Below are 21,139 nucleotides of genomic sequence, written 5' to 3'. Positions count from 1 at the left end.
ATTGATTCAAAGCTACGTATATCGTTCATATGCGATAAAAGTGACACAACTCAGAAAAAATGGGTTACAAATTAGAATCATAAAACAGTTTAATATAAGGCATATTCTGGAAAACTTAGTTTTTTTTAGTTGTGTCACTTTTATCACAATGAGCGATGTATATAGTAACAGTTTTGTAGTTTTAAGATAGATTTCGTGTTATATAAACAACCAGCACCTACCGAAACTTAAAATATATTTACATTACTGTTACAATAAATGTAGAAACATAATTTAAAGCAATATGTGTGATATTTTTTTGAGTAAAACAAATAATAGTAAAAAATTAGAAAAGATTTGTAGAAGACCCTTCCATGATTGGTAAATTGTGCGTACACAATATAATATAAGGTAAGACACGAAAAGAGTTATAACTAGATATATTGAAAAATATTGATTACTTAAAAAAATATTATTTTCTAAAGTTGAATTGTTTTAGGAAATTAATCTTTTTTTTTTATTATTCATGAAGATGTCAACGTCACTACTAATTTTTTAAATGTAAGTATAAATATTTTAATATGCATGTGTACATAGAATTCAGAGCTACTCCAAGTTAATCAACCCTACGGATGCAAACAAGGTATTGCGGTATTCATTATTATAAGTTGAGTACTTAGATGTTCGAAATATTGACAATTACCTAATCCGCGATTGTATTGTAACTATTTTTCGCTTGTTAACAAACTTCTGATATTTTAAAACACTGATTTCACTAATAACGAAGCGTAGATATTAGCACAATATATTATCATTTGTAAAATATAAATCAGTTTTAAGTAATAGATACGAGTTTAATTGATCTTGAGTAATTATGATTGTTGAATTCCTTTGAAAGCAGAATATATATCTATGATATAACCGATTACCTATATAATTCATTACGTCTACAAATTAAAGGTATATATAAAAAATATATATGTATATAAGAATAAATAAAAAATAAATGTATTTATTGAACGTATGGCTTACGCAAAATAGATTTGTATCATTTTTGTACATGTATATCATACATCTAGTTTACACAATTCGGGCAATTGATGGAAAAGGAGCACATAAAACAATTTTTTAAAGCTTCTAAAAAAGATTTTTAGCAACGAATTATTAATTTTTTAAAATTTTCTAAAAGAAGCATGGACCCATTATCCTGTAAGACATAATTTTATTACTGAAAATCTTATTAAGTGCAAATAGACTAAGAAATCTAGCAAGACTAACGAAAACCAAGATCAACGATAAAAAAGAAAAAATATTGTCAATTACAGTACTAGCTTGTGAACCAATATTTTTATTGCAGAGTATACATATCATCTTCAAATCATGTTTAAAAAAACATTTTACTACACCTTCAAAAAGTGGTTTTAATTGTATTACTTTCCATTAAGTAATACTATAATGAAAAAATAGTATTTTGGCATATGTGCCCTTTTTCATCAAACAGTTCAATTCGTAATATTTATTCGCAATGTTGCGAATTATTTATAGCTAGTTACTTCAAACAGCTTATTTTAAAAAATTAATTCTCTAGTCTGCTTTCTCTTGAGAAGTCGTCTTGACTCTTGATTTCGATGGAAATATTACAAATAAAGACAATTGCACTATAGAAAGGATGAAACCTATTGTATTCTGAAACTTTTAATACATAGGATAATTAGTATACAATACATTTTCAACAAAATTTATTTTCTTTTTTATTCATTATATTAATCTCTACTTACGATAACAAAAGCGTTGTTAATTATAAGACCATATAATAGCCATTGGAAAGAAACAAAGGAACCCATGAAAATGATTGGAAACGGAAGAATATCTGTATTTTTTGTCTTTATAATCTCTCCCTAATACATGAAAAAGAAAAAAGAGTATGAAACATTAACACATCATCAATAGTACAAAATCTCATAAATTCAATAATTTAGAAAACTTAACACTTTTTAAGTATTCAACATTATATTTCACTTTTAACATAAAAAATGACTCATTGTGAAATTAATTAATATTATAATTTAATTCGTTTCGTCAATTGGTATTCGGCAATAGACGGAACAAAATTAAAAAACAAAAAATAAGAAAGTTAAGATATTATTTATTTTAATATTTGTTTAATTTCGTTGAATTCAATTTTTGTACACAAAATTATTTTAAGAAGAAATAAATCAACATCGGATATTTCGATAATGTTCCTTATTATAGTAAGATCCAAATAGCTTTCTAAATAGATCATGCTTGCCCCATTGTATTGTGTTTTTATTCTTTTAAGAAACCTCATTTTATTTTATTTTTGTTTAATTAGGAAACCTTGCAAATTCATTCTACTGTCACCTATTTCTAAACTGTAAAAACACTATAGTAGGATATAATGAAAAAGATCAGTCCATATTTAATATACGTTATTATACATATACAAAAATCATTTATGACGTTCATGAGAAAACGTTCTAAAATAGCTATTCTGCTTCTCTCTATTTCAGTCGTATGATTACATATTTATTACATAAATTAGCATGATTTCATTTTAAAATTCTTTGCTGCAAAATTTTATGTTCATTATTACAGAAAAAAAATGAAACTGAAAAAATCTACAATGACTCATATTACTATTCGGATAGCGCTTTATTTCAGAGTTAATTGCTGTATATCTTCAGAAACCGATTGCTCGAAATTCGGATTTCGAAAAAATCAACTATTGTTTACATAATTTGGAAGTGGGTTTATACTTTTGCAAACATTATTCTAAAATAGGAACTAGAAATTTCTATACAGGGACTCCCAGAACTAGTATAAGAGGCAAGGGAATAATAGAATAAGGTTAGAATAAAATCTGTGTACTAAAGTATAGTTTTAGATATTTGAGGAATAAACGGGGAAAGAGGAATGCTTCTAGTTTATCTTAACCCTAGAAAGACCGCGGGCGCGGCTCGACTCACCATTTAAAAAATGTTTTAAATAAATTACTTTTCTTATCTCAAAAATTTCCAAAAAATTATTTATAAACACGCCCTTTAAAACGTCACCTTCAGACCGAAAATATAAGTGAGCTCAGCAAACCCCAGTTCGATCTCCTACGTAACACTACATCCAGATTATTCATCTGCTCACGAGCAGAACCGCTCACAAGCCCGCTTTTGAGCACTTATCTTCCTATAAACGTGTATAGACTCAAACACCACGAACAGCACGAATGGTCATTCGATTGCCTGTTCGTGTTGTTCGAGCTACTTATAAGTATGAAGATCACCCAACCCCAGAGGGCTCCGCCTTTATCACTCGGCACTTGATGAATCTTTCGCAGATATTTGCTGTACTTTCATAGAATTGGAAATTCGAGAAAATCGTTTTTCTTAATTTGTAACGATGCTATGTCTCGAGGATTCTGTTCCGACCTATCTTGCGATACCTATTGCTTTTAGAAGGCGGTACAACGATCCAGTTTTAATCAATTAAATTCTTTCCAAAATTATATATTATATATGCCTTTAAAACAATATATATTCGCACTGAATAGTTAAAGCATTGGTACATGCAAACCTTTTGCACTTGGTATAATTAATTTGCATTCTATAATCAATTACAGATTGTTGCTGCCTTCGGAGAAGAATTATACTCGTAGTATTGAAAACTCATAAGATATCGGTAGCAAAAATGGAAAATGTGTACATACAAAGAAATAAGGACGAGAAGAGGATGAGTACAACCTTCCGGCTCGTAAGTCCCGTTTATGATTTTAACTCAAAGTTAAATTTAACTCAAAGTTTACTTCAGCTTAAATTTTAACTCAGCGTTAAAATCACAAATAGGTACTTTTGATAATTGCGAGTAGACCCAGAATACGAAATGAGGAAGACCGTCCTTAAAATCTCTCGAATCGCCAAGCTATTGGTTTTCCTTCCTTTTCTCCCATACCAATTTGCGCGAGAGAATAATAACCGCTCTAGAACTGGCCTAGGCGGGCTTGCCAGCGGCTCTGCTCGTGAACGGGCGAATAATCTGGACCCACCATAACAGCTCGACACTTGATCTTTCTAGGATTCAAAACAGTCAATAATCAGACTATAAATATTCTTCATAGCTTACCACATGTACCCTTCAAGCACCCAAAATGACCATAATTAAAAGTCAATTTTCTTGAAAATGAAGAACGTCAAAAAAGTTTATTCTATTTTTTCATGTAGTATCACTAATTTTCCGTCTGTAACAGCAGTTCTGGGATATCCTGTAGTTAATGAATGAACTTAAAGATTAAAGAGTTTTTTGTTCTGTCACGCAGCAAGAACGTAATAAGGTTTGACCAAATGATATATTACATGGAAGATAAATGTATGTATGAAGATCGACTGAAAAGTAATACACACTCGTGGTTTCAAAATACTACTTTTACTTTTCTATACAGTTTGCCATTTAAAACTATATATTTCTCTCAACACGTTACGAATTTTTTCATTCCGTCAATAACGTACTCTCGCAGTCAATTCTTAACCCACGATTTAGTTACTTTCTTCCCTTCACTGTCCATAATGAAATGAATGCCCTTAAGGTCTCTTTTAAGAATGGAAAATAGCAGGGTGCCAAATCAAACGAGTATGGCGAATGTGGAATAGGTTCAATTTTGAGAACATCAAAAGTTGCGTTTGACAAGCGATTTGTTGATTTCAAAGTACGAGACACACGTCTTCTCAATTTTTTCAATATCTCAATGTACCGCATCGAATTTACATTTTTCCCAGTTTCCACTTAAATGGTGAAATAAGAGTCGACCGTCGGAGTACTTTAATGACGGAATGAAAAACTTGTAATACATTGACAGAAATGTATAGCTTTGCAATTGATCAAATTGGCGATACATTTGCACTAGAACGCAAGATACTTCTGTTCATTCTAAAAACATAATTTCAGATTCATTGTTAGTTATTTTCGAACAATCTTATCGTGCATTTCACTGCATTCTATATACATTTTAATGAGAATTTGAACATTACGAGTTACAGTGGACTGGAAAAAACAGAAATGCGAAACCAAGATAGAAGATGTTACAGTAAAAGCGATACTGATCACCCAATGCTCTTATTTAGAAAACGTACCCAAAACATTTAACCGTGTCATTGTAGTCCAAACAGCAACATACTTAGTTGTTTATTTAATGAGAGTAGGAACTCCTTAAACTAGACCCAGAATGTATATTATTGCATGTAGGGGGCCGCTCGGCACAACGACGGCGCATTGATATCAACAGCAATTTCAAAATCCAGGATCAAGAAATATGGATCAACCAATCATCTACAAGTAAAGATAACAAATACTATGAGCCTGAAATCAACAGGAAATGGTAAGTCTTGAAACTGTGTAATTTATAAGCAAAATAAAAGAACTTAAAATCTTGAACGTGTTTTTCTCAAAGTGAATGACCGTTAATTGTAAATGAAGCAACCTCTAATTTTACATATTTATTCTACATAAAAATGAACCCCATGTACAAATAATAATATATTTTACTAATATACATATAGGGTGTTCTTCTGAACTGGTGCTACAAGCGAGAAGGGAGTAATTTTACATGAAAAATAAGTCGAAAATATAGAATAAAATTTTTTGATATCGTACTTCGCTTTCGAAATAACTAACTTTAAATTACGATCGAGTACAAGCGTATGGACATACAATTTAAGGTTTTTGAATGATAAATGAGAGAAGGAGAACATTCTCGATTTGATCATAGACTGCCTCTACAGTAGTAAGCTAAAAACATTCGCCTTTCTCCCTTTATTCTTTAAACATCTAAAACTGTATTTCGGTACACTTATACTGGGCTGAAATTCAAAGTCAATTTTCTCGAAAACAAACCATGGCATCAAAAAATTTTATTCTACATTTTCGTCTTATTTTGTCATGTAGAATCACCCTCTTCTCGTTTGTACCATAATTGTGGGACACCCTGTATATTCTAAAACAGTCACTGCTTTCTACGTTACTGGGTCATTTTAAATAACTAACTGTTGGCAGTCTTTTGGTTTACACTTCATTTTTGTGTTACCTACGTAAGTTTTGATCAAGACTTTTTCTTTCCATTACTTCTCCTCAATATATCTGTAAAATTACAAAATCCTTCAACTCATAGATTACCGTATAGACATGTTAACTTTGAAGCATTATTACTGCAAAACGAAGGTAAATTTGATGCTATGTCATAGAAAATTTTATAATCAAATTGGAATAGCCTACCACACCTTCAAGTATTGAAACGTATACATGTTACATCTTATATAATGTAAACTCCCCTTTAAAAGTCGTTACTACTACCCCTGACAAAAAGTTTTCGACCAACTATCGTTATACGAAGTTATTTAAAAATATTGTAGTTTTCGAAATGTAAAATGCTGCTGTATCCAACCCATCTAATATTCCCATACGTTTTATACTTATACGATAGAATTTAACATTTTAAAAACTATATGTTTAAATAACTTCATATTGTTGCATTTGGTCGAAAACTTTTTGCCAGGGACTGTATTATTAAAGGCGAATATAACATGTGTTCCTTCCATCTTTTCATTCATCCTTATTATAAGTTGGATTAAAATCAAAACAGGGTTTATTTATAACATAATTTATATGTTAATAATTCAAAAAACAAGACTGTTAGTCGACATTCAAAAACGTTAGGATTTTATTATGATTCTCAATGCCAATAGATGGATTGACAGGAACTACGAATCTTCTTAACCGGCCAAACTATATCGAATAAAATCGAACCTAATGATGCGTTCAGACTATTCATCTGGTTTCAAACACAGCCGCTCGCAAGTCTGCCTAGGCCGGCTTTGGAGCACGTATTTTCTTCTGGCATAAACTAGTAAGGAAGGAAAACTAACAGAGTGACGAATCGAAGGACGGACTTAGTACCGCCTTCATTTCGTATTCTGGCCTGCCCGCCAATATCAGAAATGTCTATCCGGGATTTTTAACTTAAAATTAAAAATGTGAACGGGGCGTGCGGGCACAAGGGTATTATCTCAACCAGGTTTGAATCGCTGGAAGTTATAAGATAATCAACATGGCATAGTCGTTGCGTCAGAATAAATTAGTTAACAGTATTGTGGAAATAGAAAAAGTAAAATTCCTTTGTTTTATATTATTTTCAGACTGCATTCTCAGCTCCTCTCCCTCCTTCTTTCTTTAGATTAACACATTTCCTATTATTGCATAAGATTAAAAAAAATTATTTCGGCATAAACAAAATTTATAGACATGTTTTTTATGAAGATACCGAAACTCTTTAATCGATTATAGAACACAAATCAATTTATACATAACATATTCCTCCTGTACGAAAATATATCTTATAATAGAAAGAATTTATATAATTACTTAAAATTTTGATTGCTACACCGACTCTTGAGAGTAATAATGCAGTACAGGTCCAAAAAGAATCTTCAAGACAGAGTATTATTTATTATGCCACCAGCTGAATAAACATAGTTCTGTCGAATTGTCAATACTATGAAAGTAAAGAAAATGCCTATGACAGACTCGCCACGTGTCAGGTGACAAAGGCGGAACTTTCTGGGGTTAGAAGACCATCTGGAAACTCTTCATACTTGCAAGCACCATGAACAGTACGAATAGGCATTATGCTGTTCGTGGTGTTCAAGCCTGTACTTAATTATGGAAGTCAAAGGCTCAGGCCTAGGCAGACCTGCAAGCAGCTGTGTTTGAAAACAGATGAATAATCTAGACGCAGTATGAGACTAGACCATTTCTCTCAAATCCTCTTAAAACTACTCAAAATATCTAAAAATATCTCTCAATCAACACCCCATTTCTGTCATCTCAACGAGCAGTCAAAAATTTCTGACCGGAATGTCATCGGTTGGGCTTTTAAATCATCTCATAACGCTTTCACAAAGTTACGATCGGGATTTCTCTCATCACTTATTATAGTCATAGGTCATTAAAAGGATGTAATTGGTTATCAATCAGACAAATTTGTAAATAGTAAATTGAAACTGTACAAGTTACAAGTCTTTGTGTCGGCAATTATAATAAATACAAACACAAATGCTATAATTGTTATACACATAGGTATACATAAAATATATTCAATAAACAAACATTGTATTTAGGTATGTACCAATAAGTATTATAAATAAGTACTAATAATAATAACAATAACTAGAAGAAGAAGAATTTAGAACAGTAATAATAAATGTATTTGATAATTAAGTAATAATAAAAAATAAAAAATAAAAAATTTACAAATAGGGAGAATGTACAATAACCCAAAATTTCAATCAAAACCATATATTCAAATGCGAAGTAAGAGAATTCAGGTTTAAATCAAAATGGATCTAGTGTGTCATTCGTTCGCCAATCAAAAATCCAAAAATAATTCAATAGCAACACACTTTTTCTTTAAACTTCGAGGTGTTTTTCCCCATTGAAACAATCAGTATTTGAATATTGATATAGTATAAAGCTAATCAAGAATTACAAATACAAAATCTCTGGTCAATCATATACTATTGTGACAATAGTAAAAGTAGGTCCATTACTCTTTATTAATAAAATATTAAAAAAAAATAAATACGTAATTATTTTGAAAACAAAAAAATCATTAAAAAGTATGTTAATATGTATATGACGTTTTAATTTTACCCAATAATGACGCAAGACATGAATCAAGAATCATTCAGAAATGTTTATTATATACATAATTGCGTAAAAGTGTGAAGTCTTCTTTCACTCTCGTTAAACTCAAATAGAGAATTTAAGGGATTACATGATTATTTTACAAAAATTATTTTCAACCAATTCAAATATTTACAGCACGTTATTAGCAAAAAGGAATAAACAATAGTAATAAAATTTATAATTTGATTTAAATATACATACAGTTTGTCCGGTTTAAATATCTACACGCCAATATTTCTATCAGTATTAAAAATACAAAAAATGTATATAAATATACATAAGTATCCACATGCTTTTACGTCACATTTAAGCAATACTAACTTTATTGCTTGTTATGTAAAAAATTAAATGATTTAAATAAATAAAATGTAAAAAATGTTTTTTTATTTATTTAAATAAACATTTAAGTAAAAAACAATCAGTTCGAAAACATTGTTATAAGCAAAAATATACAGCAATAAATTCACAAATATTGTGGTATCCGAATATTAATGAGAGTCACTCTGTATTAGTTATTACTATTTGAGGTTTCTGGGTGTAGGTTTGTATCCAACAGGAATATTATCCAAATATTTTGCCAATATTGCAGTTAACTTAGTCAAGAATTAAATGATACTCTAATCCCGACAGTATCTGCTAACTGCACTACAACAGTACAATAATGATTCGATTGAGGGTTGCAGCTCAGTTTTGGGCACAAGCTTAAATCATGACTGGTAGTCTATTCGGCTGTTGGGGGGGGGGGGGGGGGGGGGGGGCTCGATTATTAACTCTTGAGTTACATGCCCGAAAATAGACACAATAAGGAACAGCTGAAATAAGAAAAATGAAGTCCCTTATTTGTTACTAGATTTTCTCGGAAGTAACACTAATTAATTCCTTGTGTTCTCTCGATGAAAATGGTACTAAATGTGACACGATTCCGATTATTTATAACAAAGATATCTAAAACTTAGTTTAGGCAAGAATAATTTGAGGTAAGACGAGTATTTCCTTTCTACAACTCAAGTTTTATTTAAATATCTTTGTTATGAATAATCGGAATCGTGTCGTATTTATTATCATTCTTATCAAGAGAGCATAAGAAATCGACTGGTGTAATTTGTGTAAAAATTTGATAGCAAATAAGAAATTCGACTTTCTGCACTTCTTAATCTCTATTCCTATCTTTATCTTCTATGGGCCCATCATTCTCGGACGTAGACTTTGAGTGAGCATGTCCCACTCACAGACTTCTACATAATATACTAGATTGCGAACTCCCCATGCATAGCTACAGACAAATGTATCCAAAAAGTATATACTAAACTGGCGCATGCGTGATGAAAAGGTACAAGTATATATACAAGTACATATACAAGTACATATACATATGTATGGCAAGTATACGTACCTATAGATACGTACATAATGTGTTGCATACTTTTCTACGTAGCGCTCATTTTGATCTTAGGTGCATTGAAGCTGATTGAAACATCGATCCACATCGATTTTCATTAGCGAGTAGTAAAAGTTATTTATGTAATTATGCGTACCAAATGTGTTCTGGAATTGGTTTCTTCCAGTGAGCATTATTATTTTGCACCACATATTAGAGCACCATATATTATTTTGAAATTGTACAAACGTAACTTTCTGTTTACCCCCATTACTACCCCCCAAGTTAAGATAGAGGATTGAAAATTGGCACAAACTAGTTTTTTGTGATAAGCTATCGAATGACCCATCGCAAGTCGAATTTTGGCTTAGGCGCTCTTTTGACCTCCGTATTCGGCTACATCCTTTTAGCACTTCTTTTGCACCTTTTCGTCACGCATGCGTTGTAGTCTATACAGGGTGGAAGTTATAAAGCGTTACGGACGAATATCTCCAAAAATGTTGATTATACGCAAAAATGTTTCAGATGAAAGTTATTCAGCACCCAGGGGAATATCATGTGCTGGGACTTTTATTTTGCATTCAATCATTCAAGGTCAAACTTACATTTTTCAGAAATAAATTGAAAGCATTGTTAAGTCCATTGAAGTACAAGGTAATCATTTTGAACATTTACTAAAGTATAAATAAAACGCAATTACATTAAATTATCAATACATTTATTTCAATCATCTTTTTGGCATTTTCCTGCAAGTTTGACCTTGAATGATCTTGAATGCTGTAGATAGTTTTCAAATTCGTCTTAAAATAAGCTACAATACTAACAAGAAATAAAGGTATGATTCCATTTGAAAAAATGGTTGTGATCATCACCTCATTTTTGCACGTCCACCGGACAAAATAAAAGTCCCACCACATGATATTCCCCTCGGTGCTGAACAACTTTCATTTGAAACATTTTTGCGTATAATCAACATATTTGAAGATATTCGTCTGTAACGCATTATAATTTCTACCCTGTATACCAAATTCGTACATAAAAGTTGGGACGCCTCATAGACAGACGCTAGCAGTCTAGTGTATTACACTGGTGCACAAAATTAAGGGTCTACTAAAATTTTGCGAAAAATTTCATCACTTTCAAGCGGCTGTATCTCCGTAAAGAATAGGTATAAAAAATATTGAAATCAACCATTTTTTAGCTTGAAGTTTCTAGTTTTGAAATCATGTACCCAGCTAATCTATTGTGCAGTATAATGCCATTTTTTTCAAGATAAAGTGCAACAAAAAAATTGTTAAAAATTTTTGTCAACTTTGAAGTGATGCATGGGATGAAAGAAATTTTTCTTCGCAAATCCATTTAAATGCTTTTAAGGCGGCAACCTTTTCTTTTAATTTCCTTTTTTTAGATTTATTCTACCATTTTTTATTACATTATTTACTGTTGTATGAAAAATGACACCTTTAACGTTGAACACCTATAATTTACGACTGAGTAATCGTAGGAAAATTGCAAAGGGTGTTTTGAAAAGCTGAAAAGTTTCCCTTTAAGGGCATTTCCTCGGAAATTTAGTGAGAATTTTTTTTATCGTATACAAGTCATTTCAAAATGACCTAGAAAATGAGATAATTACTACTTTTCACAAAACATGATGTCACTTTTAGAAAAATCATGAAAACATTCAAGTGTCCACTTTTTTTTTACTTTAAAGTACCCATAGTACCTGTGCCAAAGGCCGAACCGATAAGATTTTTTTTACTTTGTGCCTTTGTTAGTTGAATACGCGATACGATCTGAAAACCGGCTAGATCACTTTTCCTTACGTACGATGCTTCTTCTAAACTCTTCCTTTGGTTCTCGCAGCGCGTGAGCGTCAATCTCATCTTTTTTCCTTGGTTCCACTTTATTTTAACAAAAACAAAAAAAAAGATTTACGAAATTTAGGAAAAACATTTCCATCCAATTTTTTCACGGTTTGGCCTTTGACACAGATGTTATGGGTACTTTAAAGTAAAAAAAAAACGTGGACACTTGAATGTTTCCATGATTTTTCTAAAAGTCGCATCATGTTTTGTGAAAAGTGGTAATTATCTCATTTTCTAGGTCATTTTGAAATGACTTGTATACGATGAAAAAAATTCTCACTAAATTTCCAAGGAAATGCCCTTAAAAGGAAACTTTTCAGTTTTCCAGAACACCCTTTGCAATTTTCCTACGATTACTCAGTCGTAAATTATAGGTGTTCAACGTTAAAAGCATTTAAATGGATTTGCGAAAAAAAATTTCTTTCATCCCATGCATCACTTCAAAGTTGACAAAAATTTTTAACAATTTTTTTGTTGCGCTTTATCTTGAAAAAAATGGCATTATACTGCACAAAAAATTAGCTGGGTACATGATTTCAAAACTAGAAACTTGAAGCTAAAAAATGGCTATTTTCAATATTTTTTATACCTATTCTTCACGGAGATACAGCCACTTGAAAGTGACGAAATTTTTCGCAAAATTTTAATGGATCCTTAATTTTGTGCACCAGTGTATATAGAAGTCTGTTCTTACTACAGTAGTTCCGGATTATGTAGTTGGCTATCGCCATTCCTACCACTTCTTGGAAGTGGCTTTGCCAACTGTCTTCAGCGTGACGAATTTAAAATATATAAACGTAACCTCCTTGAACAAGACTCTTTAGTCATTATGTTAACTTGTATCGATAAACGACTCGGAAAAAGAAAACACTCAAGAATTGCTAGAAGTAGAACTCCCGAAATAGTCGGCCAGATCTGGTGTCAAACCATCGTCAACGCGGAACCACTGTATTTCCTGACTTGGCGGCACACAATAAACGAAGTGGAGGAGATGGCAACAGCCCTCCATCGTTACTCTCAAAACAGCCCCTAATCGAGTCATTACTACATAAGTTAAACGGGTAAGATAGTCACGAGATTTTTTGAAATTGACAATTTGATACCTGCTGTTACAGTTTTCGTTACAGGAATAGTACTACCTACAGACACATGGCTATCTAATGATAGTGAGGTGGAGTCACTTTATGATTCCAAACTGAAAATGCGACATAGAAAATTTCCCCCTCCACTACACATACTAGTATACAATCCATGTGTATGTGAGCTCAGCGCTTTGGACGCTGTGAAAAACCGTGAAAGAAAGCAGATGTGACTTTTACCTCTCTCGTTCTTGAAATGTTCAGATTCAATTGTTCAAATTGCCGGCAAGCGACAAAAGCCAAGCACAATCTTTTCAATTGCTTAAATATTTTCTATTTTCAATTTAATAACTCTGTTCGAATTTCTCTGTTAGAATTTCATACAACTCCCTGAGAAACACACTGAAGAGTCTCCTAATTGTAAGTTGAAAAGTGAAAATATTTGGACAATCAAAAAAATCGTGTGTGGCTTGTGCCGCTTGTCCGCGACTAAGACAATGTTTCAGTTTCAACAGCAAGAGAGTAAGATTCACTTTACATTCTTTTACAAGACTTACATTACTTTACTTTGCATTACTTTACAAGAAGGCGGAAATGAGGGAGAAGGAGATAATAGATAATAGAGTCAGCTAAGGTGTTAGAATGGCTAAGAAAGCTTGAAGACGCGAAACAAGCAAGTTACCAAAGAAATAGACTCATTGTCAGTACAAAATAGAATGTAATATATAGAATGTATTTGTTTTACACTAATCGAAAATAAGAAATTTTTTACTATTAATATTTATGTATCTATTTATTTAACGGTAACTCTTTTGACATTGCAAAAACGTATAAAGATTACAATAAAGCGTAATGAAAACAATGAAAGATAGAAAAAAGAAAAAAAGGAACAAAAGAATTATTAAAAATATACGGTAAAGTGACTCACATATAAAAGTCGCCATGTCATACCAAATTTCATAAAATTTTGAGAACTCCGTTCAGAGATATAAAGCAAAGTAAACACAACCATATATATATACATACGTACATGTACACATCCATACATACAGGATTTAATCATGGGTTTTTTGATATTTTTGGTTTCCGAAGTCTCAAAATAGGCTCGAATCGCATAAAAAACGCGAGATCCTTTTGGAGGATAAGTTATAAATACGAATACAATGAAAGAAGTTCAAATACATATGCCCGTAAACGTATAGTTCTTTAGTTACATGTTATTTTATATTGCGTAAAATGCTGGCTTATTTCGTACCTACACGGAGTGCTACACTCTAAGATCCTACTAGGCCCAGGGATATCCTGGCCCCTTGAACGAGTGACACACAGTGATTTATCTTAAAGGAAGTATCACACTGTACGCAATATAAAATAGCATATAACTAAACAAGTAAACGTTCCCGGACATATGCGCACATGAACTTTTTTCATTGTTTCGTGTCTAGAATTTACCATCCAAAAATGTCCCACATATTTGGAAACACATTAAATACATTTATGTAATAAAAGAAAGTATATATAAACATAGTTTTACTAGATTTATCTGAATCTTTCCCTCAGTATTTTGATTTCACTAAGTACAAAAATGTGATTATCATTTATGAAAGTGTATACTTACAAGATGGACTAAAGGAGATGCTATTAAAAGCAATAGTAAGACTGTCACAATCAAACCGAACCTAAATTCAATCTTCTCAGGATCTTCCACTTGAGCGTATGTAAGGAACACCATTACAAAAGTTGCTACCTTGCCTATTAAAGCAAGTGTTTCCTTCTAAAAATGCGTAATACTTAAAGTAAAACAAAATTTACACATATAAATGTATGTTTTCATATACATGCTCTGCATTATTCAGCAGAGCAGATTTCAGATTTTTATTTAAGGGGTCAGCCTATGTTCTTAGAGTGGAATTTCTTTATTTCTAAAGTACAACACATGTAAGATAAGACTGCAAAATTATATGACAAAAGATTGTTAATTAAGATAGTATAAAACTTTGATGGAAGGTATAAACAAAATGCTCATTTACTCAAAATACACAAGCATAGAAAGTACTTGAAATCACCTGAACTTTGGTCTGTATTGTTTTAGTACTCAACAATTTCAATAATTTATTTTATTAAAACAAATTTAATATTATAAAAAAATCACATTAAATATAATTCAATTCTGGTCAGTCATTTTAAAGCATTTTTGGAAATTTACAATTGAAATCGGCACTGCACTCCTATGTTTAATATACATACTTTCCTGTGCTGAAATGTATAGATGTTGTATATCAATCATAGGATTTAAAATCTAGTTAACCAACAGGTGAAAGCATGATCTTATCTTTTCTTCAAAAAACAAATAAAAAGTCGCTCAAGGTGTGACTTCTTTTTATGCTATAGTAGGTGGACCCCTTAAAGAATGTATCACATTATTAATAACTTCAATTGTACTATGATTAATCAAGATATTAAACAATTACATCTCGTCATTATATTATCAAACACAGTTTTACTGCAGTATTCCAAATAAAACTGTAAACTTATTAAATTTTCATGTATGTACATACTTAAGAATAAAATGCATAATTCAATAAACTGAACATCAATACAAAAAAAAATACAATTCTTGTATTTGAAAACTTGAGTACATTCTGATGGTTCATTTTTTTCCGTAATGAGACATAGTTTTCAAGATATAAATATAACCTTTCTTAAATTAAAATAGTTAAAGACATGTATTAAAAAAGAATGAGTAAAATAAATTCTGGAGAAACTTCAGTATCAGAAAACAACATCATGAGTGTTATTGTATACATAAAGACTCATACCACTTGTGGTGAATAATAATAATATATAGCCATGTATGCTGCATTTGTGAATAATCCAAAAAGATTAACATTAATCATTGCAACATCCCGTAAAATCCATGCATACTGAAGCATCAAAATGCACCTACAAAAAAGTTCTAATTAACTATTTGTACTTGTAATTATATAGTCATTATGTTATTTTTTATGTTTAAAGTTATATCTTTTTCCACAGTTATAAATAAATACACACATACAGAAGGTGATTTTATTTTGGAAAAAATAACTTGAGTCACTTGATAAAAGTAATTTTATTTTGCAAAATAGGTAATAGAATATTTAAAATATTCTATGAAACATTTCTTTTTTAATATCAAATAAGAAAAAAATTATACTCACATTCCCACGCCACCCAGGAAGGGCATTGGATCAAAGCCTCTCGATGAACCTTTCTGATAAATATCCTTGCATATTAAGCTATAATAATATTACAAACAAATCACATTTTTTATTAAACTAATATTTTTTTTATAATGAAAGACTTCAAACAAAAGAAACCGTGTACAAGGCATAACATATATGTATAGGGTGAGTCACCTAACGTTTATACCTCAAATATTCTGGTTGTTTTTAAAGATATGTCAAATATCTTAAGGACGAAGTTGAATGGTTTAATGGAGCTCACACAATGCCAACAAATTTTTATTTTTTTTAATCGTTTTTTTAGAGATATGAAGGTCATCTCCATTTTTTTTAAATGGGACCACCTCTTTTTAAACATCTACAATGATAGTTCCTTCTATTAGAAATTGAATGACTACTATTATTCAAGGTCATTCAAGGCCACGAACAGAGAAAATGTATAATGTTTACACTTTCTTATACCTACACTTCCAGAACTTCTAAATAATTTGTAGATATTAATAAAAATTTGCCTAGAAGGAGTATTTCAGTTAGGGTACCTTTCTTCATAAAGCAATTGGGCCTGCATGCATTTTGCCTACATTCACATTAAACTGTTATCATATCACATCTTTTAATCATTAAATGAAACATAGCAGAATCACATTTGAAAACATACTGATCATAAATCATTCGCAGCGTAATCGACTACAGATATTTGAAAATATTCAATAACATTGAATATGTTTAATATGTTTACAAGTCTCACACATGATAAACATATTTTGCTTTCTTATTTTAAATCTTGTACGTTTTCTCTGTCCGTGACCTTGAATGACCTTCAATAATTGTAGTTACTGAATTCCTAATGAAAGGGACTCTCATTGTAGGTGTTTAAAAAGGAGTGGTTCCATTTAAAAAAAAATGGATAAAAAATTTGATATCTCTAAAAAAAATGACAAGAAACAAATTTCTTTTGATATTGTATGAGCTCCATTGAATCATTCAACTTTCTCCTTGAGACATTTGACATATTTTAAAAACAACAAAGATATTTGAGGTGCAAATATTAGGTGACTCACCCTGTATGTGTTTCAATATTTTAAGGAGTGTTGTTTTAGGACAGTGCTGTCCAAGCGACAGCTCGCAAGCCCTATGGGCTCTCCCACTCCTGTTTTTAAGGTCAAGGAAATCACACAATGCTATAAAGGCAGACATAATATGCTAGTGTCCTTATAAGAAAGCTCAAACATTACAAACAACCTACGTGTTGATGGAGCAACAGAACAATAGGAGGGAAAAGCAGGTGAATGAGGAGCCCCTATGCTGGACAGAGCCAGCTAAAAGCATTCAGTTGCTTGAGAAGCTTGTGTTTGTTTCGAAAGACACTTAACACATTTTAAAAACTTCATAGACACAAGTCCTCCAATGGGAATTCTACTATAAAACGGTTTCAACTTTCTCAGTTACTGAATCATCTTGAACAGTTGACTGCTGGCAGTTTTTTGGTCTATATTTTATCTATGCATGTTATATATACAATTCTCATTGTACAGCTGGACAATTAAAAGCAACACCATTGGTGCCCAATGAACCAGAACACCTTATCATTGGTGCTCAGTGATGCATGAACCACGCTTAAGTAGTGCACCATACATACTAGCGAAATGTCAGGAAATCTCTTCCTACAGGACACGGCTTACACTCAAGAGTTTCAACAATGAGAATTGTATGATTCCTGGCCGTGAAAGCCTCAAATCTCTCATATTATATATGCTCTTTTCCACAAGTATTTCATATCTTTAAAGCTTCATGAATATTAAACCATAAGAGGTACAACAAAATGTATTAAGACTATATTTTTTTTTCTACTGCTCCTCTCTAATGTATCTGCATAATTACAAAATTCTGTGACTATTAGTTTACCATATAGACATGTTAACTTTAAAGCGTTATTATTGCAAAACGAAGACAGATCAAGACACTATGTTACAGGATGTTTTGTACTCAAATTGGGGTACCTTATTATCCTTTGAAATACTGAAACATATACATGTTATACCCTGTGTACACAAAACTTCTACAATCTGTATATACAACAAATCTATGTGAAATAGAATTTGAAATAAATAATAAAAAATGCTATTAGAAAGACTTAATTATTTAAATTATTTTTATTTTAGAAATAGACTATGATACAAAACATTTAATGTAGCAACATTAAATAAATTATTTTAAAACTGTTTTGCTTTATTTATCAATGTAGTATCTACTATGAGTTACAAAACTAAAAATTATTTGTGAGATTATTCTAACAGATACTTACATAAAAGAAAATACAAAATCATTAATGATCAAATAATGAAACAATTTAAAGAAAAATTGTTTAAGTAGTGAAATAGACTAATGTATAATTTTCTGAAATATAGTTGTGATCAAACAATTTATTATTTATAATCATTTTGAAATATCATAAATTATATTATCTTTAATTTATTTTTTATAATGTCCAAATCTTATATATATGTCTTAATATTCTGTAATAATAGTTTAATTATACACATATATTCCCTTGAATGATTGTAAGAAAAGAAAACTATTAGTCATTCTCCCAAAGTAGTTTGTTCCCATGTATTTATATGACTAACACTAAATAGTTTTCTGTAAGATAATTGTATGTAAATATTCATGTTATAAAATAAATTAGTAACAAAAAAACATAATTTTCTCTATCTCTGAAGATAAAAAAATAATTTACAAGGAATAGTATACATAGCTAGGTGTATGTAAAAATTGAATTGAAATTAGTTTTCACATTAATATATGAATTTAGAAAAAAAAACAGAATATACACAATATATTTATATATGAAAACATATAACTATTTAACCAATTATTTGATACAATTTTGTAATGACTGTAAAACCAATAGTCTATTTGTTATTAAATCGATTATTTATCCAATATTTCATAAGATCATTAATACAATAAAAAAATTTTAAATTTGAAACTTTAAATTTCTGTGTGAAAATATAGACGTGCATTGTACAATATTTCAAAATGATAGTACTTCTCTCAATTGACATTAAGCATAATACATAGTACTATGACAGTGAAATATGCTACATATTCATATTTGCAGATTGAAAAAAAACAAATTATTTCACTGTTAATCTTTATTCTCAACTTACGTTCCAGCCAACATTTGTCCCATTGTAGAAATTGAAGCACATGTTCCTACAATTTCTTTATAATCTGCCAAGCCCATTATTCTTCAACAATTGTTCTCTATACTCACACAACTACTACGAATCACTTTAAATCTATTCGGCTTATTGCACGGCCAGATTAAATAAGAAATAATGAAGAGATTTAGCACAGAGTACAGCCAACTAGTGATCAGTCACAGTGATACCAAAATTATGGGACTCTGGGAAAAACGGCTTACCCTAGCTCTAGCTAGCTTATGTATCCTCACTATGTCGTCCCCCACTCTACTCGCACCACTGCACCACGTGCTCGGCTCCTATTCGTGCGCGCTGTCTGCTCGATACATTCCGCCGAGAATTCACGTTATCCCAACAAGAATACTATTAGTGTAAAAATATGCGCTAAGTACATTTACAGAAATCATGGTTATTTGGATCCCGATAAAAACATTATCAGTGTATCCCAACAAAAACACTGCCAATGTATTCCAACAAAAACACTATCGGTGTGTCCCAACAAAAACATCGCTGGTGTAAAAATGTACACCCAGTACATTTACAGAAATCGCGATTATCCCGGTCTTATAAAGTATTGAAATCAAATAATAAAGCTAAGTACATTAGCCTTTTATAGTTTATGTGAATAGTTTAGTGTGCGTTCTAAAAAATTTGTGAAATAAGCATCACTTTAGCAGTTATACATAATGTGCGCTTTAAAAAATTTGCGAAACAAGTATCGCTTTAGGAGTCACACACAAATTGAAAAATTAAACTTAAAATGTATTCGGCGGACCCTTTTGTATCAAAACCACAATAGCTTAATTAACAATAAGCAAGTTTTTGAACAAGTTTAAGTACTATTTGTATATCAGTTATATTGTTGCAAAACGAAATATGTATGCATGCATCCATTACACACATTCAACACTCCCGTTAATTCAACACTAGATCTAGAGAATGCAGGGAGTTTCGGGTAAGCTTGTGCCAACTCTGCTAAAAATGTATTTCTGGAATCCTGGCTCAGTTGCCGCTAGTCTTTAAATTTATTATGGTTCATAGGATCGCTTATTTGACGTATAAATTGATTCATCCCTATCATTCGTGGTGCGAATATACTTTGCGCAAGTTTCTACTTAGACTTTTGATATACTAACTAGAGGTTATAGCCATTCTAGGCTCTCCTAGTCCTTTCGTTCTCTTTCATTCAGTCCTGGTGACAATATTTTCTTCGTAAAAAGGCCCGCTAAGTACATTTTAAGCTTAATTTTTCAATTTGTGTATGACTCCTAAAATACATTTTTTAGAGCGCACCCAGAACTATTCACATAAGCTATAAAAGGCTAATGTACTTGGCTTTATTATTTGATTTCGATACTTTGTAAAACCGGAATAACCACGATTTCTGCAAGTGTACTGGGTGTACATTTTTACACTGCCAATGTTTTTGCAGGAATACACCGATAGTGTTTTTGTTGGGATTGAAATAACCATGATTTCTGTGAATGTACTTGGCGCATATTTTTACACTAACAGTATTTTTGTTGGAATTTAGTTACTTTTTGCAAAATTTACTTCCGTTTTCTAGACCACACGAACGTGCTAATATGTATATATAAATTTGTCGCTACTATTTATTTATATAGGTATTTAATACAATCATACTCCGAGTTAATAATTTCTGATA

General features: G+C 31.1%; 1 protein-coding gene across 1 annotated transcript; it reads right to left on the bottom strand.

The window, feature by feature from the left end:
- Positions 1-991: 991 nt before the first annotated feature.
- Positions 992-19,739, bottom strand: LOC143178957 (sugar transporter SWEET1). Its single transcript, XM_076377905.1, has 6 exons — positions 19,438-19,739; positions 16,244-16,321; positions 15,866-15,989; positions 14,665-14,820; positions 1,758-1,877; positions 992-1,671 (listed from the first exon to the last, which is right to left on the bottom strand). The coding sequence occupies exons 1-6, from the start codon at positions 19,512-19,514 to the stop codon at positions 1,564-1,566; spliced, it is 663 nt and encodes a 220-aa protein (XP_076234020.1). The 5' UTR covers positions 19,515-19,739; the 3' UTR covers positions 992-1,563.
- Between the last annotated feature and the right edge of the window lie 1,400 nt (positions 19,740-21,139).

The sequence above is a fragment of the Calliopsis andreniformis genome, chromosome 1 (genome assembly GCF_051401765.1).
Source record: "Calliopsis andreniformis isolate RMS-2024a chromosome 1, iyCalAndr_principal, whole genome shotgun sequence".
NCBI lineage: Eukaryota > Metazoa > Arthropoda > Insecta > Hymenoptera > Andrenidae > Calliopsis > Calliopsis andreniformis.
This window is presented reverse-complemented; position numbering and strand designations above follow the sequence as displayed.

Coding starts and splice junctions, on each gene's coding strand:
- LOC143178957 (XM_076377905.1), bottom strand. CDS start 19,514: ATGGGCTTGGCAGATTATAAAGAAATTGTAGGAACATGTGCTTCAATT. Junction 15,990..16,243: donor TTCCTGGGTGGCGTGGGAAT/GTGAGTATAATT, acceptor ACTTTTTTGTAG/GTGCATTTTGATGCTTCAGT. Junction 1,672..1,757: donor TTAACAACGCTTTTGTTATC/GTAAGTAGAGAT, acceptor ATGTATTAAAAG/TTTCAGAATACAATAGGTTT.